The 25110-nt window shown below is 44.5% G+C and overlaps 1 protein-coding gene across 1 annotated transcript in view; it reads left to right on the top strand.

Moving 5' to 3' along the window:
• The window catches only part of SLC9A9 (solute carrier family 9 member A9), a 464704-nt gene that overhangs the window by 191105 nt on the left and 248489 nt on the right, over positions 1-25110 (top strand). The window contains exons 7-8 of the mRNA XM_060242307.1: positions 13164-13302; positions 17335-17440. Of these exons, the coding sequence (XP_060098290.1) occupies positions 13164-13302; positions 17335-17440 (245 nt within the window). The remainder of the gene's footprint in view (positions 1-13163; positions 13303-17334; positions 17441-25110) is intronic.

The raw sequence follows: 25110 nt of genomic DNA, 5'->3' as shown, positions 1-25110 counted from the left end.
TATCACTCTAGTCTTGGTTCATCTACACTGGATTCCAGTTTCCTTCTGAGCCTAATTCATGGTACTGGTGTTAATCTTTAGAGCCCTTTACAACATGTGTGTAGTATTCTTCAAGGACCACCTAGAACCATACAAACTGAACTGACATCTCTGGTCACCTATAAAGGCCTTGCTTTGGGTTCCTCTGCCATCTGAAGTTAGACAGGTGGCAACCCAAGAAAAGGCCTTCTTGATCATGGTATCAGAACTTTGGAACTCTTTCCCCATGGAAATTCATCTGTCTCTCTTTGTTGTTGACATTTATCAGCAAGCAGGTGAAGATTTTGTTTACTTGGGTTTCACATTCCTCCCACTAACTCTTGTTATCCTTAACCCTTGTTTGTGAGTGTGTGTTTATATGTTTAAATTGTTTTCAAACGTTTATATTTTACATGTTAGTCAAAATGTTTATCCCCTTAGAGACCCCAAACTGAGTGGAAAGCCAACATAGAAATATTTTAAATAAATGAATGAATGTCTGGTAGACCCAGGGCATGCATTTTAGCATGATTTTGGGGCACATGAACATCTCTAAACTTAAAACAGCTGACACTAAGTGCTGTTTTTTAAAACTCCAAAGGATAAAATGCTCTTTGCCAAGAATTCATTACCTTATGTCACTTATATCTCAGCATCAATGTTCCTGACATGTAAAATAGAATTACTTACTGGTTGTCTTTGACCAGGTTATTGTGTAGTTTTCCTGATGTATTTTTAGGATGTGATGTCAGCATCCCTGATATGCAGTAACACAGATATGGATATATCTTTCTTTGTGCATTCTATCCTATATATATTTCTGGGGGCTCTAGCACCTAATTTTGATGGGAACCACTCCTCTAAGCTACCATGGTTCTATCAGCAAACTTTTAACAATTATACCACACAGGAAAAAAACAAACCTGAAATCTGATCCTCTTTGCAGTAGGCAGTACTGCCTCATGTCCTACTTATCCTTTGCTATTAAAAAGGTGTATCTGATTCCCTTTTGCCCTTTAATTTCTGATATACTCTGATATGTACTGTGGTAACTAAACCATTGGTGGGCTACTGAAGTTCTCAAATTGTTCCAGAGTGTCAGACTAATTGGCCTTCAGGGTTCATTATAGTTGTACAATTTTCTAAATAACAATTGTTTCAGAATTGTGAGAAAGCCTATAATGGCCTTTCAGCTACCCTTCCCCCCCCTCCCCTCCACCAAAGAAAACATGTTGTTGGCACAAAATAAACACATCCAAGGTGTTAGTCAGAGGATGCCCATCAAAATAGGTTGTTTCTCAAGGCCAAGTAAGTACATTGTCTTTCAGTGTCAGTGAATAAGGGTATGGACAGGTTGAAAATTCTGCTAAGAGGAGTTATGCCCTGGCCTTTATCACTATCACACTGCTAGGAAAAAATATTTCTCACCTAGGTGTTCTGATTGCCACAATATAAAATTGTGTTCTTCTCTTTGCAAATAACAGAGCAATAAAACATGCCACATCAAGTATCATAAGCCATGAGAGAGCATCTGCTGCTGCTTCAGATAGCTTCCACTCTCAAAAATGGCAATATCACCAACCAATAGTAAAGTTTTGCTTTTCTGTGCTGAGCTTCGATCCTCTTAGAAGTTAGGCAGCCTCGCTATGCTGCTGGTGGTGTTAATGTCATTTAGCCAGTCAAGCCAAACATTATTGGGTACAAATATGTAAATTTGAGGCCCTTGACTGACCGGAATATCTTATTTCCATAATGGCATATTGTGATAACTCAGTCTGTATATAAACAAACACAATAGAGATCATGCAGTCTAGCAGATTGTATTTTTGGCTGTTCTGCTGCTCAGGATGTTTTGCTGCTGGAAGATTTTGGATTATGGCTTGGACCCCTAGCTATGTTTTCTGCTGATTGAAGGCACTTAGATCAAGTGGAAGAATAGAAGAGTGGTTGAGGAGGAGGAGCATGCATTTTCGGGGGAGGGGTCATGCTTCAATGGTAGAGCATCTCCTTGGCATAGAGAAAGTTCCATGTGCAATTCCTAACATCTCCAGCTAAAAGAATTGGATAGCAGGTGATGTGACAGACCTCCATCTGAGACCCTGGAGACCCACTGCCAGTCTGAGTATACAATACTGACTACCGATGGACCACTGGTCTGATACAGTATGAAGCAGCTTCAAACATGTTTCAAGGGATGGGATTTAGCTGTGGGATAGGACATGAGGCTGTTAACAGGCTGTAGTGGTAAAAGGAGGCCAGAAAATGTTTTTTCCATGACTACCACTGTGCTTGTAGTATATGCTGTACCACAGCTGACAGGAATTTCCTATTATCCTTATATCTAACAGCCATCTGTACTCTTCTAGTAATACTAGCATTATGACTCAGGAGACTGTCAGTTATATGAATCCCTCCCCCAAGGGTGATCTTGGTATTATGCACATTTCCCTACTAGAATCTGAAATCACATGTCAGCCCCTCGAGGGATAGGTTGGGGTTGGAAAACAAATCCTCCCCTGCTCTGCAACCCTGAAAAGATGGCCTTAGGGTTTCAGAGGATGTGAAGATGTTTTGACTCCTTTGTCTGAAAACTAGAGGGCATTTTGTGAAAAAAGAGCTAATCACAGAGTTGGTTCAGATCGTCACCCTAAGCAAGGTGTGCTCATCCTCTCCTGCACCAGCACTGAGGCCAGCCAAGCCCTTGTGGGACATAAGAATATAAGAAAAGCCATGTTAGATCAAGCCAATGGCCCATCCAGTCCAACACTCTGTGTCACACAGTAGCCAAAAAAACCAGGCACCACCAGGAGGTCCATCAGTGGGGCCAGGACACTAGAAGCCCTCCCACTGTGCCCCCCCAAGCACCAAGACCTGGCTAGTGGGCCCAGCAGGGGCCCAGTTATGGATGCCAGTCATCCCATGTTGCTTTGGGTGCCTTAGCCAGGAAACTAGCCCTGAATAATCAATTCCTATTCTAAGCCAACTCCTGAGTCATTTCTCTCTTGCTCTTTGGCTCCAAATTTAGGTCCTATTTGGGATTCAGCACAGGAAAGGGGAAGCACAGTTTTGACACATTGTCTCCTGCCATGTCAATGATTTTCAAGCTGAGTACTAGCTCACTCTCCTTGTGTCTTATAGAATTTTGAGTTCTTCATTTGATGATAGACCCAGAGGTAAATTTTGAAGGTGCTCATAATATAGAGTACCTTGTACTTTCATGTTCTCTTCCTGTTACCGTGCTATTACCCAGGCAATGTAGGTTGACTGGTTAGGGAGTGAATGTTGAGTGAATGTGGAATGTGCAGGGATTCTATCCTAGGGTTAGAAATGATCAGAGGACTCCAGGTTTTGACCTCTGGTTTTATGGATTCTGTGAATATCAGAATTAAAATACATGATGAAGTAATGAGCATATGACATGTAAGGGAACAATACTGAAAAAAGAAGGTGGTAACATGAAAAATTAAACAATCATTACATTCCTATTTTTGAAAGGTACTAAATGGATATGTTGTGATTTAATATTTTTGGGGTCTAATGTATTTTTTTTTTATCAGAAAGATTGAGTGTCCGCAACCCGACACAGTTAAGTGCACTTAAGCCGATTGATTCCAGTGGCTGCAGCTCTGGAATGGATTGTGGGAAGTGCTTTTTAAATTCCATGTGGCTCTCCTGATAACAGAACACACAAGTCAGCCTATCCATAGCTGATAAGATACCTGTGGAACAACTTTTCTCAACTCCAGAAAGTCCGTTTGAATGTTATGGTCCTGGAATTCTGGACACATCAAAATTTTGTGGATGGCCCTTTTAATAGTTTAATGAATTAGTAAAAGGAAGGCTCGTTTCTGCAGTCTTATTGCAGCTGATAATGATGCACAGCTTATTGGAGCAAAGCTTATGCAGCATCCCTAAGCGTAGCAAATGCTGTGGTAGATCCTTTTAGTCTTATCTTTATCGTTTCCATTTCATTATGGTACAAGGGATTTGAGGCAGCGAATTTCAGGGGGGATTATTGTTGTTCTTGGGTGGTTGCTGACACACAGCTTTCAGTGCCAAGCTTCCCAGTGCACTCAAGGTGCCATAATCTGCCTGATAGGCCCCGCTTGTCATGTCTCGTTGTTTAATTAGCATCAAATGATAAAATAGATTTGTTTCAGTTCACAAGCAGAGATGCTGGCCTTTTTAGAAATTATAAGGGCAGCCAGTATTAAAGAAAATAATTATTTTGGGCTAATAATGGATTACTGAAGAGCTGTAGTACAGTGGTAGAGTGTCAGGTACTAAATGTAATCCTTGACCTCTCACGCTCAAAGGATCAGGTAAGAGGTGACATGGAAGACTTCTCCAGACCCTAGAAAGCCATTGCCAGTCAGAATAGACACTGATAGACCAATGGTCTGGCAGTATAGGGCAAATTCATGTTTAGAATCATAGAGTTGGAAGGGACCTCCAGGGTCATCTAGTCCAACCCCATGCACAATGCAGAAAACTCACAAATAACTCCCCCTAAATTCACAGGATCTTCATTGCTGTCAGATGGCCATCTAGCCTCTGTTTAAAAACCTCCAAGGAAGGAGAGCCCACCACCTCTTGAGGAAGCCTGTTCCACTGAGGAACTGCTCTAATGGTCAGGAATTTGTTTGCTTGTGTTTTTTTTTTTCCTGGCAATGAAAACATGCCTTTAACAGCTGCCTCACAGGTAGTACGTGCTCCAAGTATTGTTTTCCCCCACTACCTCTCCACAAAAGAAAAGCTCGTGCTAAATTTCTGGTAATGGGATTCCTACAATGAAAGGGGTTGGCAAACCTAGACTCATTCTCAGGGCTTGAATTCAGCAGGAGCTCACAGGAGCACAGCTCCTGAACCTCCAGGCAGGGTCTGCATGCAGTGGGGAGTTCTCTCCCCACTCAGCACAGATCCTGGGGCATATGCAAATGAGATATGCTACTGAGCTCCTGCACCTTTTTTATACAAAATGATCCCTGCTCATTCTCGAGTATTATGTAGCCCTGTATATTCCACCTTTCTTTCATAATAGAACTCAAGGCAGCATTTATCTAGGCACTGACCAGATCCATATCTGCTTTGCTTCAGCATCCTTGCCCTCCAATCTTACTCTGGAGCAAGTATGTTCTGCATATTAAAAACTTTGTGCAATATAAATGGGTATTTTTCAGTACTTATTGTAAAAGGATATACTTTGCAATGTGTAAATTCCAGCCCTTTCATTCATTGGAGTGTATCTATGGAATGCTGGATACTTATGAACGTTCTTCCATGAGAAGATCCACACTGCCTATCACTGCAGTGTACAGCCACTGCTGTAGTTGACTTTGAATTCACATGCTGGGCAACAGTAAGGGACAACAAAGCCCAACAGGTGTTGGACTTAAACTGACTAAGCCTAGCTTTAAATCTCTATTTAATCACAGAGTTCATGGAGCGACCTTGTGCCAGTCAACATGTCTCAAGGGGTTGCTGGAAAGGATCAAACCATATGTGTAATGTTTCTTGGGTCTTGGGGGTAGGGATGGCCATGGACCAGCTTATGAACTAAACTTCATCATTAATTTTGTCCAGTTCATAGTTCGTGAAGAAACATTTGAAAACTAAAGAGTTTCCATGAATTTTGATGCAGTTTGTGGCAGTTCATGAAGAGCAGAAAGTCTGGCTGGTTTACATACTAGAAAAAAAGAATGGGGGAGAGAAGGAGTTTAATCCTTTCCAAACACATTTTGAACCTTGCTGCAGAAAAGCTACTCAAGGCAGGGTAAATGTAAAGGAGAGAATTGGCAAGTGGGAAAGGTTAAACTACTTCTCAGCTCTCCATGTTCCTTTCCTAAATTGAGGTTCATTAAACTACCATTACATTATAGTTCCATGTCATTTGTAGCCCTAGAATTATAGGAATCACAGAAACCATAGAATCAAGAAAACAGCAAAAATTGAAATATACAACATGAGTACATAATAGTGTTACTTGTCCTGGAAAGGGGTTGCTACCCATGCTTGTGTGTTTTGCCCAGTTGTTCAGTAGATAGCTGTTCAGTAGATCCTGCAGGAGAGATCCACAAGGGGAACTAAATCTCCATATGCAATATCAGTCACCATATGCCTTACAGCAATAAAGCATTACTCATAATATCTGATGTGGAACGAATGCATCTCCATCCACAATGTGATGCTTAGCTCCATCCTATTGAGCTGGTAGCATATATTCTTTTTATGCAAATAGGGATGGCCTCTAGAAATTCAAGGAAGCATATCTTCTTTTCCAGGAATTGGCAATGTTGGTGTATCTACCAAAGCTGTTAGTGCACACTTCTGATGACTAACTCAACTTTGGGAACTGGGATGAGACACAGACTATGAACCTGTACTTTCTGGGGCGTTGTGGCACCATCCATAGAGCTGGCATTTCTACCACATTGCCAGAGTTGGCACTAGGGCATATATTCTAATATCCTCCCATTTAGACAACTGCAGTTTGCTCTGGGCTACTCGAGGGAGCACTTTTTCCCATATACTCCTGTTGTTTGATGCCGAGTATCAAAGGTTTGTGACATGTTACTGTTACCAGGGGTGGAATTCTAGCAGGAGCTCTTTACATATTGGGCCAAACACCCCTGATGTAGCCAATCCTCCAAGAGCTTCCAAAAAAGAGCCTTGTAAGCTCTTGGACGATTGGCTACATCAGGGGTGTGTGGCCTGATATACAAAGAAGCTCCTACTAGAATTCCACCCCTGACTGTTACTATAAAATGATCAGTAATGACCAAGAGAGCTTTTGCTATTATAGACTGAAGACTATGGAACTATATCCTACAAGATATCCACCAGATAATTTGCTTAAGCAAACCTTTAAAATCTATTTACTTGAATTAGCTATCAGACCCAGCTGCACTTAGAAATTGTTACTGATGCTTCAGATTTTCCATTTGATTGTCTTTCCTGTATGTTTATTTAATGGTTTTATTGATTTTATTAGTGTTGTGTTATTGGTCACATTAGCATTTATTATCTGAAGAAAGGTGGAAGAGTCTGGGACTTTTCAGTCTAGAAAAAAAGATGAGTGAGGGCACACATGACACCAATTTATAAAATGGTGCATGGGTTAGAAAAAGTGAATAGAGAGAGCTTATTCTCCTTCTCTCATAATACTAGAACTTGAGAGCACCCAGTGAAGTCAATGGGTAGTTGGTTCAGGAGAGACTAAAGGAGATAGTTGTCTATTCAACTGGTAATTAAATTGTGGAATTCACTACCAGTGACATAAACATGGTCACAATTGTAGATGGCTTTAGGGGGATAGACAGATTCAACAAGGTCCACCAATGGCTACTAGTGATGGTGAGTTAAGGGAACTTTCATATACAAAGGCAGCAATCCCCTGAATTCAGTTCTTGGTGGAAGCATCAGGGAAGGCTTTGGCCACTATGACCTCAAAGGCAGTTGGCTGGCCAAAAGTATGATTGTGAAACAGTTTGGCAGAATAAAGGGGCCACTGATCTGACCCAACAGGACTTTTCTTATGTTCTTGGAAACATTTTACTTACAAGTAGGCTAAAAACAAATTCTAAATAAAAAGAAAACCACTGCTTGTTCATTCTGGCTACTAACAACTTTTTGTTGCAAGTCTGAAAAACAAGCATACTTATTTTCAGCTGTCAAATGCTGTCGTTTGTATAGTGGTATTTTCCAAGAACTCCTGAGGGTATCTTGTGTTTCTTATATGCTAAATATGCAAAAGGTATGTTACATGAAACTAAAATGAATGAGTTCTAGTGACTTTTTTATATATATCTGCTCATTTGCATTTCTGTTACTTTTGTAGCAGTATCAAAGAAAATTACAGTTTAAAAACAATTACATAGATGCAAAAATTGTTCCACTGGGTCTTTAAACCCTGTACTTGCAAAACATATTATACCACAATGTTCTGACTACTTTGGCAGTTTGATATTTTATTTTATTCTCTCTGCTTTGGTTCATAGAGACTGAACATAGTCACTCTGTCATTTAGTCTGAGCCCAATGGCAACTTTAAGACCAACGAAGTTTTATTTTATTTATTGCATTTGTGTGCAAACACACTTCTTCAGATAAGGTGAAATGGAAGTCACCAGTCCATACATATAGGTAGAGGATGAGCAGTAAATTAGCATATAACATAATGAAAATGTTTAACGTATTCAAGGACCAAGCAGGAATAACAAGCTTAGTTTATAAGGTTACCATTTGTTTAGGTTTAATTCCAGGAAACATAGTGAAGGAAATAAATATGTCAAAAATGGAGGTCAATTGACAGATGTATCCTTAAATTTGAAATGCTAAGAGTAATTAACTGAGACTTTGCCATTATGCTCCACCTGTCTCCACTCAAACAAGGAGGAGGCCTTATAGCATCTTCTTCTTTGAAGTTGGGTGACTGATCTCCCCTGTGCCCAGATCATTGAAATACATTCCTATCTACCATTCCAAATTACATTATGTTCTACTGTTCATTATGTTACACTACAATCTCCTATTCTTGTATAGTATTCCAAATAAGAAAAATAAAATAAAGAGGATGTATGGCCCTTCTGGCCCTGTCATTAAGTATATGTGGGAGATGTAGGTGCCAACTTACTGAATAGCCATGGGTAATGCAAATGACAGCAAACGATGGTAACTCTATTCAGTACCTTGACCAGGTCCCGGATAAGGGGACCATGTAAAAATCTGGAATCATTCTGTACTTGCCTTCCAAAATCAGTCTACTGCAGGGGCTAAGCAGCAAGTGTGGGAGACATGTATAGTTCCTTATTGGGAAGAGGGGCAGTTGAAAGGGGACCTGGTCTTCCCTGTCCAGTGGTGCCTGGGAAACAGAGTGAGGGCCTACTGTGTAAAGGGGTCAGGGCTCTCATAAAATAAATAAGGAAAAGTAAACTGTCTAACCTACATGCACCTCTGAGTCTGAGAGACATTGTGTGCTCCTCTACTTGCCCTCCAAGTTTAGTGAGGATTGGATTCACAAGAACTGAGTTACAGTTTCCTCAGAAAGCACTTTCTTGGGAGCACCTTCTTTGAGGGGGCCATAACTCAGACCTTGTACATTCAATGCATGCCAAACTTGGAGGGCAAGTAGAGGAGTATCAGATTGAGATACCCTGTGAATTTGGTGTCTCTAGTACACCGAGGTGCATTCTACTGCCTCATGAACCAAACCAGTTCATGAGGTGCTAAAAGTTTGTGATGGTTTGTGGTTCATGAACCAGGCATGCCACAAACCAAACTGAACCACATTTTTCTGGTTCAGCCCTAAAAGTGGGTCTGGGAAGATGAGCTTCTCCCATGTGATTTTAAACTGTCAAAGTTACTGAGCAGCAAGGTCAGCAGCCTCTGTGCAGTGGCTTCTCTGCCACTAGGAATGAAGAGGAAGAGGAGTTCTTAAAACACAGACATCTTTGCGCAGCATGTATTCATACCACCTCTCAGGTTTACCATATGGATGGTACTAATGGAACACAACGTTTCTCCTAGTATCACATTTTCCTATCAGCTACTCACACCAATTTGGAAACTCTCCATTCATCCAGGGCCATCTGTATGGTAAGCAGATTTCCAGTGGCATAGGAGACTGCCATGTGGAAGCACCTTTTGGTAGTCATCATCTGTTGTTCTAAAATCTGGTCTTATATACTGTATGTTACTATGTCAGTCAAATGAGAGTGTCAGTGCCTGTAATGAAGATTCTTATAAGGAAATAATTAAAATGAGACCTACTCTGAAGAAGTGATTATTAACATCTTGGGACTAATTTACATATTACTTCCTCAACATGTCTCTTCTGCCTGTGGTCATCTCCTTCCCTCAACAGTAATGCTTGATGCTCCATGTGACACAAGTCAATTAGATTATGTGGGTGCTTTCAACACTATTATTGCCCTCAAGTGTGACTTCCAGCATGACTGATGAACAGGACTGGATCTACATGTTTTTTTTTTTGGGGGGGGGGGAATCAAAAAATGGTGCCTCCTTATGGGCCATTCTACCTTATGGTCCCATAGAATACAATGGACTCCATACCCAATTTGGTGCCCCCCCACTGGTGCCTGGGGCAAGCACCCCCCTCTGCCTCCAGCCCTGCTGATGAGGAAAGAACTTGTGCTGAGTAATATGGAATTTCAGACGTTATCCTACAATGTGGGAATTGACCACAAGGAAACAGCAACTGTACTTCAATGGTAATGTTTACATTCGACTTTTTTAACATTTACATCCAGACCGTTTTCGCACTAGCGTTTAACCTGAGGTGGCATCCCATTTTTCTCCGGGGCATTTGCTGGATTTCGCACATATTACTCCACATCCTCCTTCTGATCCGCAGCTTAACCATTTCCACCGCGTGGTATATGGATGCTCATGTTTGCAGAGTTTCCGAAAACCTGCGGATCCAATCCGCAGAACTTGCAGTGGGAAAATCATCCCATTTCGCAGCGACTGCTTTTGGGGGCATTACGCTCCATTGCCGGTTAGTCCTCCCACTGCCTCCCCCTTTGATGTCACATGCAAATCATCAGCCGACATGTGCCCATTCTTTTTTTTAGCATTTTTACTTGATTGCGTTACAACGATATTTCGAAGCAGCAGAATTCTGCCATCCATTTTATCATACATAAGGGTTTATTCAAGTGGGCAGCTGTGTTGGTCTGAAGCAATAGAACCAGGCGATAGACGTTAACACCTTTAATCATGAATGCCATTCTTATGCTGGCAGCCTTGCTGGGGGGGGGGGATCTTGTCTGTTCTCTCCCACATCAGCCATAGAACCGAGCAGTGCATTCACATAAGACTTCCGACATGCGCATTTTTATTTGATTGCATTACTACGATATTTCACAGTGGCGAAATTCTGCCATCCATTAAATGCAACACGTTATCATACATAAGGGTTGATCCAAGTGGGCAGCTGTGTTGGTCTGAAGCAATAGAATAAAGCGCTAGACGAGTACACCTTTAAGACCAACTAAGTTTTATTCAGAATGTAAGCTTTCGTATGATCTTAAGCAGACTGAGTTTCCTTGCTGTGTGTAGGCAAAAAACCAGCACCTCCATCATGGAATAAAGGCATGCCACACTTTCCGTCTCAAGATTCTCCATTGTGAATATGGATATCGCAACAGAAATGGCTGTGGGGGAGTGGGTGGGTTCGTCTTTCAAAAACCCAGCACAGGATGCTAGAGCCAATAGTAAAGCTCAAACATGCAGTTAGTCCACGAAAAAGGGGGGAGGGACCCCATTCACGTTACTTTTGTTACGATGTTACACAATAACGCAACCACGCATGCACTTAAAAAAGGGGGGGACTCAAATTTGATTTACATGACTTTGATGCCAATCCGATGCTAATGCGAAAACAGTTTGGCACGGGGCTGCACGCAAAGTGACCTCGCAAAAGAGACCCTGGTGCGAAATCTGCAAAAATGATCTGGAAAGAATCACTCCGCAGATAAACAGTAGCAAACGCTAAACGCAAAATCGGTCCCAGTCAAATCAATAAGGCTGCCAGGTCTCTTGCTATGGCAGGAGACCTCTTGGTAGCAGTCCTTGACCCCTGTTGTCACTCAGTATGTTGGCAGAGAAGATACAAGCAAAAAAATCCCCCGTTGTGTTGATGCAATGAAGTCATTTTCAGGGTGAACACAGAAGTGATGTCACACTATTGGTGCAACATTCAGGAAAACAGGAAACCCCATGTTAAACCATAGAGTTTCCAGTGAATCCTAAAATGCTGCACCATGGCATGACATCAGTTCCAGATTTGCCTTGGAAATGATGTCACACCTTCAAAATGGTGGCATCCACCATGACCTAGTCTCCAGTCTCCTACTGGTTGCGAGTTGCTGGCAGGCAACCCTACAAATCAAAGAGTCCGGTTGCAGTGCTTAATGGCTGCAGTCCTAATTTTCCTAGGAGTAGTCCCCACTGAATATAATAGAACTTACTTCTAAGTAGGCTTGCTTAGGATCGCTCCCCAAGATGACTAATAAGTCTGCTTTTTTAGGGGACACTTTTAAATCAATGCAGTATCTCTTTTGGCCACTTGCTGCGCATAGTACACACGTTCTTAATATTCATAAGCATAAAATATTAACATAACTTTAAAATAAATATAAATTTTTAATGTTTAAGATACTAGGCATTTTCCACCAATGCAAACTGCTTTTTAGAATCCTATGCCAAACATTCTTTGACAGCCTGTATAAAAGATTTCAAGTGCTGACAATAAGGCGGCCATAGAAATCTAAAATGTTTTTTAATTAGTATTTATAAAGCTCTAGGCTACTGTGTGTCTGTGAACATTATAACAAAAAAGAAGAGCCCACTGACTTGGCGGTATGATTAGCATTCTGGGTATCAAGCCACTGCTGGTGAGCACAAAGTTTGATGCCCTCAAAAGTGTTTTAAGTAGATGATGTTCCCACTGTGGGATAGCATTAATTTCCCATAAGAATATAATCTTGATGTCAACAGCCAAAGACTTGGATATAAAAAAGGACCTCTGGCACAGGCAACAGTTTTCTTTTCTGCAAGAAAATGTATGGTTTGTGTTTCCCTGGGGCTTCATATTGTACGGCTGTTGACACACTCACAATTCTGTTTGTGAAGGGTAAAGCTAGTGAATGGAGCAACTATAATGGTTTATGACAAGATCACTGCCAAAGATTTTGTATATACCATGATTTGTATTGCCCATTTGCGGGTAAGTCATAAAAGTGGCCTTTTATCAGGAATATTTGTGAATGAATAACTGTTCTGAAGACATATGGCCAATAAATAATTCAGAGTTATCTATCTTCCCTGCAGATTCCTTACATATCTACCATGTTTTAATGTCTAGTTGGCTTGGAAATAATACTCTTTATGACACTTGGAGTGCAAAAAAATGTTTACTGACTGGCAGGAAATGACAGCAGCCAACAGTACTGCCTTTTTTAAAAAAATCCTTATTTCATCTTTCCCATGACTTTCCAATCTGCTAGGAGCCCTGAGGAGCAATTGCAAGTCCTTACTAAAGTACATTCTTAAGCTCTTGATTTTGCTCTCTGTGCCATGTGACTGAATTCATTATCCCTCTTCCCTCTTTTGTCTTCTTTTCAGCTCAATATCAATTTACAGCCCCAAGGAGAACCCCAACGCTTTTGATGCTGCTGCCTTCTTCCAGTCCGTGGGGAATTTTCTTGGGATCTTTGCTGGATCATTCGCTATGGGGTCTGCCTATGCCATTGTCACTGCTTTAATATCCTTTGTTGGTTGCTATCAAACATCCCAAGTGCAGAACTTTGGAAGATCAGGCATTGCAAAAACAAAGGAGTATAGTGATACTTTGTGTGTGTCTGTTACATTTTAAACAAGACTTTTTAAATTGTGATACAGCGGAACATGATACTTTTACACAGGCTTTATTTTGAATTTGCATTGGCTTACATAATTGAATAGCAGCTGAACTATCCACTGTGTTCATATAGCAACAAGTAGTAGAAACAGTGAAGGAAGGGTTGCCAGGTCTGTGTTGGAGACTCTGGGGGTGCATTCAGGAGAGGGGAGGGGAGGGGCCTCAGCATGGTACAATGCCACAGAGTCCAAAGCAGCCATTTCCTCCAGGGGAGCCGATCTCTGCCAGTTGGAGATCAGTTGTAAAAGTGGGAGATCTCCAGGCCCCACCTGGAGACTGGCAGCCCTAAGTGAAGGGTACAGCCCACAGAGCTTCTAAGAATAAATCCTCCCCCCCTTCCTCCTCCACCCCCTGCCATACACTGTCTAGGGAGATAGTTCTTGATGTATTTGGTAAAAATGCATACCATGAGTCTGTTTCCAAAGCTGATTGAACATGACTTAAGGATGAAGAATTGTGTGCTGCGTAATAAGCACACTGTTGTACAAGCAATCAAACTCTTATTTATTCAGTGTCTCCATAAGTATTGGCAGAGTGACAGTCTTTTGAAAGTTGAAAGCCAAGGGAGTTTCCTACATTTGTCAGAGTGCTTGGCTAGTAGGCCAAAGCTGCATTGCATTGACTGGCTGTCAAACACAACAGAATCAAGAGATGAGCATTGTCCCCAGAGTTTCTCATCACCAGCGCACCTGAATGTTTTTCCCCCACAGTAACTCCCTGGTGCAAACCTCTCTTGGCTTTCAGAAGGCAAATGATAAAATTTTTATATCAGCAAATAATCTTCTTAACAGATGCTGCTAATCTGGCTCTTTTAAAATGATTGTTGCTCAATATTTATGTTTTAATTGATTGATAATGTATTTTATAGCCCCCCCCCCTTGAGTGCAAGGTAGAAGGGTGAAGCATTTGTTTTTAGAATATATGCCAATATGCACATGAATGCTGAGGTGGGAAGTTATGTAATCATATAGTGTGAAATTTGAATATTATTTGCAAAAATCTCATATTGCTTTGTGGGAAATTTAGGTCAATTTTTACCAGATGAGTTTCATTCGGAAGAAAGAGCACAGAGATTTGTGACCTCTTTGAATAATTATAATTTTTTAAATGTGCAGGTTAAGTTGAAGTTATGAAGAAGGAAGTACAAAAGCAGCAGAGACTTTCCTCCTCCAATGAATTAGCACAGTCAAATTCAAAGAAAGTTTCTCCTCAGTCCTCCTAACTTATTCTCAGAGCAGGCAAAATTGGTTTCAGGATATGACTACCTTTCTACAATTTAAAGACAACTTAAATATGAATAATTTATTAAACAACTGTTTGTTGTACATCAATATCAAGTACCGGGCTGTACCAAAATCCAAAAAGAGAAACACTTTGCCAACCAGCATCATGGCAGCAAAACAAGGTATGCCATTCTAGCTTTATCTGAAGAAGTGAGCAGTGACACATGAAAGCTCATGCCCTACCCCAAATTTCACTAGTCTTTAACGTGCTACTGGGCTCTTACTCTTTGCTACTGCTGCAGACAAACACAGCAACCAATCTTGATCTAAAAGCAAGGTACGATTAATGTCTTTGTCAGAGAATCAATGTTAAAGCCCAAAAGAGAACATGGAGTTGAAGCTATATAGCCTTATTAGTCCATTGGTTTTAAGTTCCTCACAATGGTATGGAGAGTCAGGGAGTGATTTCGCACTAACCTTGCTCCACGGCAGGCTTCCCTTTCTCTCCAGAGCAAGCTTAGCAATTTCGCACAAGCTGCTCTGCACCACCAGTTTTCGTCGTGGCAACTCCCGTTTTGATGTGTGGCATGATAAACGTGAAAAAACAGGTTTACATTGCTGCACATCAAATTGAAGTTGCCGTGACAAAAAATGGCGACGCAGAGCAGCTTGTGCAAAATCGCTAGCTCGCTCCAGAGAAAAAGGGAAGCCTGCTGTGGAGCAAGTTTAGTGCAAAATCAGTCAGGAAGTGCCCCCACTATTCCAAGGTTATGGGATACAAGAACTGGGCTCACACTGATGGGCAGGTTTGCCAAAAGGCCTGAAGAAAAATGTCCTCATAATAGCAGGTTAAGATGATATTTACTGTCAATGGTATGAAAAGCTTCAACTGCCAATTTCCATGCATACTGCTGTAAGTGGATGAAAAGATGAGGGCTGAATTGGGTGGGGGCAGCATCCTAGCTATAGAGGTAGACAGCAGAAATATTCCCAGCAAACATCCTAAGACCAGAGGAGCATGACACTAGGTGCTTGGCCCTAAATGCATCTATTGCCAGGGGGTGGAGGGCTGTCTTTAAGAATCAGAAGGATGAAGAGACAGGCAAGACCAATAGAGAAGTACTCTTGGACCAGAGTAAACAAGGACATAAGCGGTCTTAGTCAGCTCACTGGAAAGGGAAAACTCAATCAAGAAAGACAGTCTGAGATTCCCACAGGAGTTGCACAAAATACAATTGTCCAGGTTGAATGAATTAATCTGACCTTTTCCCTAGATCCCAGTAAACCCTCCTCCTCTTTCTTACATCAATGTCCAAAGAAGCTCCATGTAGATAGATCCAAGTAGGCAGCCGTGTTGGTCTGAAGTGGTTGAACAAAGCAGGAGTCTTAAAGGTGCCACTTGACTCCTGCTTTGTTCAAAGAAGCTCCAGTGTGCCCTTATCCTGAAGTGTGTAAATCCTGGGCTAATTTAAAATTAATTGCCCTTTTCGCCTTCTGGGTTTGTCACAGCTGCATTTCTGTGGCCTGAAAACATTTCAAAGAGAAGTGCAAATAGAATTAGACATCATGTGAACTGAACTAGTTAAATTTGCCCATTTTTCTCAGAACATGAATGGTTGTAAGCATAGTTACTATTCTTTAAACTAGATGCTCCTGCAATCCACAGCTAATTGTAGTTTGCTTATATAATACCAGCATTGTACATTTGTCGGGACTTATTCACAGGTTAAAACTGCTAGTGTCTCTGAATTGTCTACCTTAACACAGATAACTGTTAAACAATTTACCATAATTTGCATTAATCGGTCACTTTATAAGCTGGTCATCAGTACCATCTTGCCAATTACTGAAGAGAAGTAAGGGAGTGGTCTGAACCCTGGTAACCTGTTACAGTGAACACACATACATCTTTCTGCCTGAACATGAGTACATCTGAACAAAAACAGGAATCAAGTTGAACCTTTAAGACCAACCAATTTTTATTTAGAACATAAGCTTTCGTGTTTGTCGTGTACATCTGTTCATAAGGAAGAGCAAACTTTTGTTTAAAAGTGAAACCAGGGACCAGTATCTAGATAAATGTAGAGTTTGTATCACGTGTTCAGCTGTATATGGGTTGACTATAACATGAGAATTACTCAATGCACATAGAAAGAACAATTATATGTATACTGTACATGGATTGTACATGTGTTCACTGTAACATATGAATAGGGCTCTAAAGTTTTCTCACAACTTAATCAGATAATACAAGCGACTGACTTCCTTCGGATGTAATCCTAGTTATGTGGGACCTGTCATAGAGTATGACCCTCCCATGCTATTCTGGTCACATCAGAAGATGTACCAAAATGGAAGAAGCCCATGACATAGTCCCTTCCTATTTCCCTGCATTTCCCTGCCTACAAGTCATCATATGAGTTGGTCTTCTAGACCAGTTTTATGCTATGCCATATGTTGGACTATTGGATGAAAAATTTCACATCTCTTTAGTTTTATTTATACTTTGGCAAAATGGTCTAAAAGTCCATTATGTTTGATCTGTGACCATGATCTTTTTCTCATAATTGTATTTATTTCAATGTTGTCACCAAATCAGTTTTTAAAATCTGTCAGTCATTGTTCCTCCTTTTCCTTAGCATCATTTTAGCACTTGACAAAGTTTACTAAGCTGTGCGAATTTCCTTTGTTGGAAACAGGTCTCTTTTTCCTTTTGTCTTGGAGTGCCTTCTTGTCTGCAGAAGCTGCTGGTCTTACAGGTAAGGGTTTTCATATTCCTGACCTGGCAGAGATTTTAGAACTTCATGTCTTTGTTCTGATCCAGAGAAAAACAGGTTTCCTACCTGTAACTGATGATCTTCGAGTGGTCATCTGTGCAGTCACACTGATGGGAGTAAGCGCCAGCGCCGATCTCGATCAGTAAACTTCAAAGCTGCGGATTTCCGTGCCACCGCCCCAGTGCGCATGCCCAGAAGCCCCCACTGCACATGCCGACTGGGACAGCCGTCAGCAGCGGGGAAGGTGGGCGGGTAGTGTGACTGCACAGATGACCACTCGAAGATCATCAGTTACAGGTAGGAAACCTGTTTATCTTCTTCGTGGTCTCTGTGCATCACACTGATGGGAGATTAACAAGCTCAAGGCCTACCTGGTGGAGGGTGCGACAGTCCATCAAGAGGAAACCGACTGCAGCACAGCACGGCCCACGGAAGAAGCTTGTCTGCGCCTCAGGTCCAGTGCGTAGTGCGCCACGAAGGTGTGCGCTGAGGACCATGTGGCAACCCTACATATGTCCTGCAGGGAAACTCCCTTCATGAACGCCTCCGAGGTCGCCACCGCCCTCGTCGAGTGGGCCCTCAGCGGACCGGGAAGAGGCATCTTCCGTAGAAGGTAGCACAAACGGATAGTCCCTGTAATCCACTTGGACAAACGTTGAGAAGAAATGCGCTGTCTCAGAGAGGATGTAGCGTAGGACACGAACAATCTTGCATCCTTTCTCGAAGGACTGGTGCGATGTAGATAAAAGGAGAGCACCCTCTTCACGTCCAGGGCGTGTAGAGAGCATTCAGAGTCATTAGCCGGAGAGGGAAAATAGACTGGCAGATAGATTTCAGAGTTGAGATGGAAGGGTGAGACCACCTTGGGCAAAAAGGTGATGTCAGGGCGTAGCATCACCCCTTCAGCGGAGAAGACCAAATAGGGAGAATCGCACCTAAGCGCTGCCAGCTCCCCGACCCTTCTGGCGGAAGTGATCGCCACTAGGAAGGCCGTCTTCCACGCAAGGAGCTGAGACGAGCAAGTAGCCATCGGCTCGAACGGCTTCTCTGCCAAGGCGTTCAGGACCAACGGAAGATCCCAGGCTGGAACAGGCGTCCACACTGCCGGGTACAGCCTCGCCATGCCCTTGAGGAATCTCTTAACATCCGGGTGAGTAAAGGGCGAGTGGCCATCTATCTGTGCATGTTCCGATGAGATGGCAGCTAGGTAAACCCACACCGAAGAAGGCGCCAGGCCCTTATCCAGCAAGGTGAGCAAGAAATCAAAAATCATGGATAAGCCCGCTGTCTTGGGCTCCGAGGAATGGTCCACTGCAAACTTGGTGAACTTGGCCCACTTGGATGCATAGGACCGCCTCGTAGAGGACTTTCTACAATTCAACATGACGAACTGGGCCCTCTCTGAGATTCGGGAAGTTCCAGACACCAGGCGGTTAGACGCAGGTGTGGGACGTCATGGTGCAAGACCTGCCCCTGATGGGAGAGCAGGAGATTCGGTACCTGGGGAAACTGGTGGTAAGTCCCGTTGGACAGGCGCAGGACCAGGGGGAACCAGTGCTGCCGTGGCCACCACAGCGTCACCAGGATTCCCCGTGGTCGTTCCCTCAGGAGCGTCTGCACAACCTTGGTGAGGAGCGGTATGGGAGGAAACAGGTACACCGTGTGGTACCTCCACAGCACTAAGAGTCCGTCCCCCAGGGCCAAGGGGTTTGAGCCCTCCCTGCAGCAAAACAGCTTGCATTTTGCATTGTGCCTTGTGGCAAAGGCGTTGAGCTCCGGGGTTCCCCAGCTGAGAAAGACCAGCCGCAGGAACTCCCAGTTGAGCTCCCACTTGTGAAGTAGGGCTCCCCCCCAACTGAGGAAGTCCGCTTGCACATTCCGGTCCCCTGGGAGGTGGGTTGCCAGCAGAAAAATCCCCAGAGATTTGCACATCTCCCAAATCAGCACGGCCAGCTGGCAGAGTCTGCAGGACACCGTGCCCCCTTGCCGGTTGATGTACGCCATTGCTGTGGTGTTGTCTTTCATCCCTGCCACCGACTCGCCTTCCAGGAGAGGTTGGAAAGAGTGGATTGCGTGGAAGATGGCCAGCAACTCCAGAAAATTTATATGCTGGTGTGCATGATGGCTGGGCCAGCGGTCTCCCACACGCAGGCCCCCCATGTGGGCCCCCCAACCCCAAAGGGAAGCATCCGTGGTGAGCGTGAGAGCCGGCTCCGGTTTGTGGAAGGGTGCCCCCTCCATCAGGCGACGCTTCTGCCCCACCAAGCGAGGGACGACAGCACCTCCGCTGGCACCGTCAGCATGCGCAAAGGCGATTCGATGTTGCACCTGAAGCTCCGGAGGAACCAGAGCTGCAGGGTTCGCATGTGATGTCTCACAAAGGTGAGAACAGAGGTTGTCACCGCCATGAGCCCTAGAAGGCGTTGCAGCTTCTGGGCGGAGATGGTCAGGTTCTGCTGGAGTGAGGAAACCATCCAAACAATGGCGTCTGCCTGGTCTGAAGGAAGAAACGCTCTGCAGGCACGCGTATCTAGGATCGCCCCGATGAATTGTACCCTCTGGGAGGGGTGGAGATGGGATTTTTTGTGATTGATCTGAAGCCCCAACTCGTCCACCAAAGCCAGGGTGATGGTGATGTGCCACAACAGCTTCTCCCTCGACTCCGCCACCAGGAGCCAGTCGTCGATGTACGGGAAGAGTGTTATTCCCTGCAGCCGCAGGTGGGCGGCGATGACCACCATGGTCTTGGTGAATACCCTTGGGGCTGTGCATAACCCGAACAGCAGGGCCCAATATTGGAAGTGGTCATCTCCAACTGTGAAGCGCAGGAACTTCCGATGGCGGGGATGGATGGAAATGTGAAAGTAGGCATATTTCAGGTCTAACGTCGCCATCCAATCCCCACGTCCCAGAAGAGGTAGGATGTAGGGCAGCAAGGCCATTCTGAACTTGTCACACCTCACAAAGATGTTCAAGGCCCGCAAGTCCATAATGGGGCGAAGGCCCCCATCCCGTTTGGGAACCGCAAAGTAACGGGAGTAAAATCCTAGGCCCTTCTGGTTCGTGGGGACGCATTTGATGGCCTGCTTGAGGAGGAGGGTCCGGACCTCATCCCGGAGGGTCTGTGAGGGTGCGGTAGAGACAAACCTCAAGGTAGGTGCGGGATGACAAAACTCTATGCCATAACCCAGCCGGATTATGGACAATACCCAGAGGTCCGAAGTAATACGGGACCAGGCAGGGAAGAACTTGGAAAGGCGGATAAGGTCCGAGTCCACAGGGCCGTGCAGATCTGGAAGGGAGTCAAAGGACCTGCTTGTGTTGCTTTGTACCCTTCTGGCGAGTCATCTGGGTGGAAGGCAGGGAGTATTTTGGTTTTAGCTGATAAGGAGGCCGGGTGAATGCTGCCGGCTTCAATCGCCACTGCCTGTCCGGAGATTTAGAGTAAGGCTTCTTCTGCCAAGTTTTAGGCCACTGTCACTTGGGTTGCGGATGTGGCCCGGAGACCCCCAGGTTCCTGGACGTTTTGATGCTTTTATCCAGCTCCTGGTGGACCGAGTCCGTGTTCGAACTGAAAAAGCCTGCGCCGTCAAATGGGAGATCCTCCACATATGCCTGCGTGTCAGGCTGAAAGGCCGTAGATCTCAGCCAGGAATGTCTCCGCAGAGAAATGGCAGTCGTCAGGGCTTTCGCACAGGTATCCCCCAAGTGTTTCGCAGAATTCAACTGCTGCTTCGCCAGGGTCATGCCCTCTTTCTGGAGTTTCTTGAGGGCAGCTTGGCTTTGCTCAGGGAGGGAACATAGGATGGTCGAGAGTTGGTCGCAGAGTGCATACTGGTACCTTCCATAACATGCTGCATAATTTGCGATCTTGACACCCAGGGAACCCGCGGAGTACAGCCTTCTGCCCATAGCGTCTAACTTCCTACCCTCCTTATCAGGTGGCATGGAGTGTGTCTTCTTTGCCTTGGAGGACAACGACACTACCACAGAGTTAGGTTTTGGGTGGACGTACAGAAACTCCGCCGAAGCTTCTTGGATCCGATACATATGGTCCAACCTGCAGGAGGACACAGGCGTGGACGCTGGCTTGTCCCAAGAGGACTTGGCGGTCTGTAGCATCACGTTCGTGAGGGGCAAGGCTACCGCCGTAGAAGTGTCCTGTTGGACAATGTCGAAGACTGTATCTGTCACCACGGGCTGCGACTGCACCGTGGGGAGTGAAAGAGTCTGGGCCATCCATTTGATGAGGTCACCATAAGACTTGAGGTCTTCTGATGGCGAGATGGGCTGCTCTTCCAATGTCTTCACTGGAGGGGAAGGCTCACCACGGGAAGATGCCTCTCTGTCAGGGGAGGAACTATCAAAGGACCTCGGCGAAGCCCCTGGGGAATCAGAAAGTTTGGATTGACGCTGCATTCTTGGGGACCTCTGTACATCAGCTGCAGTAGACTCTTTAACCGAAGGAGTGCGCTGTTCAGGCTCCTTCTGGTGGGCAAGACGTTCCCCTCGGGAGGCTTCGACACCGACTGAGCGCGTCGTTGTGTCCGGTAGGATGTTCGGGACCGATACGATGTATCAGAGGCCTGATCCCAGTCCATCTGCCTCTGCGGAAGCCGCGGGAAGGGAGGTTGCATGGGATAGGCCCCATATAAGTACTGCCACTGCCTCTGGTCCCAGGGAACCTGAGCTGCAAAGCGACACGGCGAGCGATCACCTTCCCGGTAGCGAGGGGAGCGGCTACTAGAGGATCGATCCTGATGCTGGTCTCGATGCCAAACGGGGGGATTTTGAACCTGCGGAGTCGATTGGTCGCGCGGCCTTCCATCGGTGCCGAAGCGTTGGGCCGGCTCGATCTCGGAGTCCGAGTCGGAAATGACCAATTGGGTCGACATCGATGCCAGCTGAGGACTTGGGCGCCGGACTGGCGAGGCGAAGAGCTTCAGCGGCAGGACGACCGGCGCGTCGGATCCACCGGGGATGCAGGGGACGACTGAGTTGCCAATTGGCTATGTCTCGGCTTCTCAGACTTCTTGTGCTTCTTCCCCTTCTCCGAGGGCATCCCTTTGTCTTCCTTATGCCTCTTTGCCGGCACTGAGGAATCCAAGGCCGCAGCCGAACCGGACCGCTTCCGAGGGCAATCAGCATTGGAAGTGGGGCGATCGGTATCGACCGGCGTTGACATCGACAGGTCCGCTTGGCCGGTCGAAGATTCGGCCTGCTCCGCACGCGGGGAAAGTGCTCGTTCTATCAGCGCCGCCGCGAGTCGTGCTGCCCTGTTCTTTCGCATTTGCTTAGAGAACTTGGCACAATGCACGCAAGTATCAGGCCTATGCCGCTCTCCCAGGCACAGCAAGCACAGCGAGTGTCTGTCTGGTGGGGCAATCTTACTCCCACACGAGGAGCAGCGGCGAAAAAATCCCCACCGCCTTTCCATGCGAGGAAAGCAAATGGCGGGAAAAATGGAGAAGGGAGAGGGGGCCCCCCCGAAGGACGGGAAAAACAAACCCCACTCTCCCGCAGCTATTAAACTAACTATAGACTAACACTAACTATACTAAGAACTATATACAACTAACTATACTACACTAGCTATATCCAAAAAATGGAAATAACAAAGTTCACCAACCGTAGCAGAGAGATCAACCGATCAGCACGGCGGTCAGAAGAGAACTGGTGGGATGTCCGCAGCCGTCCCAGTGGGCATGCGCAGTGGGGGCTTCTGGGCATGTGCACTGGGGCGGTGGCGCGGAAATCCGCAGCTTTGAAGTTTACCGATCGAGATTGGCACTGGCGCCTACTCCCATCAGTGTGGTGCACAGAGACCACGAAGAAGATCAGGACAGTATCAGGAGCACACAAAGCCTGATTTGTTTTTTCTCAGATTATAGCCTCCTGTTAAAATGAATAAGGAAGTCATTCCAGAAAGAGGAGCTCCTCTTGCACATCAGAGCTCTGCGCCCAGAACAGCCCATTTGGTTAGAGTGTATATCTCCAGAGCTGAAAAACCAAACATTTCTTTTGAGAATGACGTTACAGAAAGCTTTCCACAGCTCATTGTTTCTATTCTCGCAACAAAAAAAATGTGTGGGGTGTGAATATACCCACCTTGAAGCATACACTAGAGAGACTATAATGAGTTTCTTCTGTACAGCTTCTTTGGGTTTTGCTCATTTTTGAATTTTTAAAGAAATCTGTTTTGGAAACCTTCAGCAATAGTAAAGGTTCAACAGACAATCAACAAATACTGACTGCCTTCCCAATTATGTCTTCCTGCTGCTACACATATCCCTACATGAACATTTATTCATGTTTCTTTTGTACCCATTGTCTAAGTGTCAAAGTAGATAACATTGACAGTTCGTTGTTTTACAGCATTCTAAATGTCACAAAAGTAATGATTTATCCATATGACACTACAATTGCTGTTAATATTAATGTCCTAGGCTACCTCTGCTGTAAATGACTAGAGAATTGTGAAATCATGTCAGTTCAGGGAAGGAACCTCAGAAACCAGCTTATTTATTAGTTTTTCTCAACATTGAAATATATATGCCCAGCTCATTCACTCACTGAGGGGTACTGACACTGCTAGACTACTTCATGAAGAGTTTGAATTTTGGTACACAGGCTGGTCTTCTCAGAAGTGAATCCCATTTTATTCAGTGGGTCTTACTGCCAGGAAAGAGTTCTCAAAATTGCAGCTGTATAATCTGAGGTAAATCTGAAATTGCGTAATTGGGTAAATTTTTCCCTTAACTCAGAAGAAAAGCTACATCTGAGTGCTCAAAATGATGAATTTATGAAAAGGAGAGTAGAGTTTTAATGAAAAACCCCACAAGACATTCATCTGTTCTTCATGGTACTTGGTGTAAAGAACCTAGACATTGTCACTTAAGCTTACATAGGCTGTTGTGCGCACAATCAGGGGCCTTAGCAAAAGAAGCAACCCAGTTCACATGAAGGCTTTGCATACCAGGTTCAATGTACACATACAAGTCAGGGACAGGGCCTGTCACTGCAATCTGACTCCCCCCATACATATATGCATATGTTAAGTGTAACTGCACTTTTTAAAATGTCTGTATGCAGCTTAAGTATCTCCCTAAGGTTATGCTATTCTCATGTTAAGTAGGAAACCAAAAATTGGGGGTCACATATTCTAAGGCACACTTTGACTACTTCAAAAGTAATATAGTTCATGGCGTTTTGATTCATCCTGAAAATTAGCTATTTTTAAATCTAGATGTTAAAACTAAATATATAAACCTCAGAACCCTTAATATAGGTATGTGAACTTTCCCCCAAGGAACTGCAGAAAAGGAGGGAAATTGTGAATCCCATTCCAGAAAGTCTCCTTTACAAGATTCTCTAAGCTCTTGACTTAATTTCCTGCCTTCCTCCCCCCTCACCACCTTTATTTGACACTCAGCTCTCAATTATCCATTTCTTCTGAAGAACTGCTCTTCAGCATGCAAGGCTTTTAAAGGTTCCCCCTCCACCAAGAGCCAGTTTGGTGTAGTGGTTAAGTGTGCAGAGTCTTATCTGGGAGAACCAGGTTTGATTCCCCACTCCTCCACTTGCACCTGCTGGAATGGCCTTGGGTCAGCCATAGCTCTGGCAGAGGTTGTCCTTGAAAGGGCAGCTGCTGT

The sequence above is a fragment of the Heteronotia binoei genome, chromosome 6 (genome assembly GCF_032191835.1).
Source record: "Heteronotia binoei isolate CCM8104 ecotype False Entrance Well chromosome 6, APGP_CSIRO_Hbin_v1, whole genome shotgun sequence".
NCBI lineage: Eukaryota > Metazoa > Chordata > Lepidosauria > Squamata > Gekkonidae > Heteronotia > Heteronotia binoei.
The sequence above is the reverse complement of the archived record's forward strand: the minus strand, read 5'-3'. Positions and strand labels throughout refer to the sequence as shown.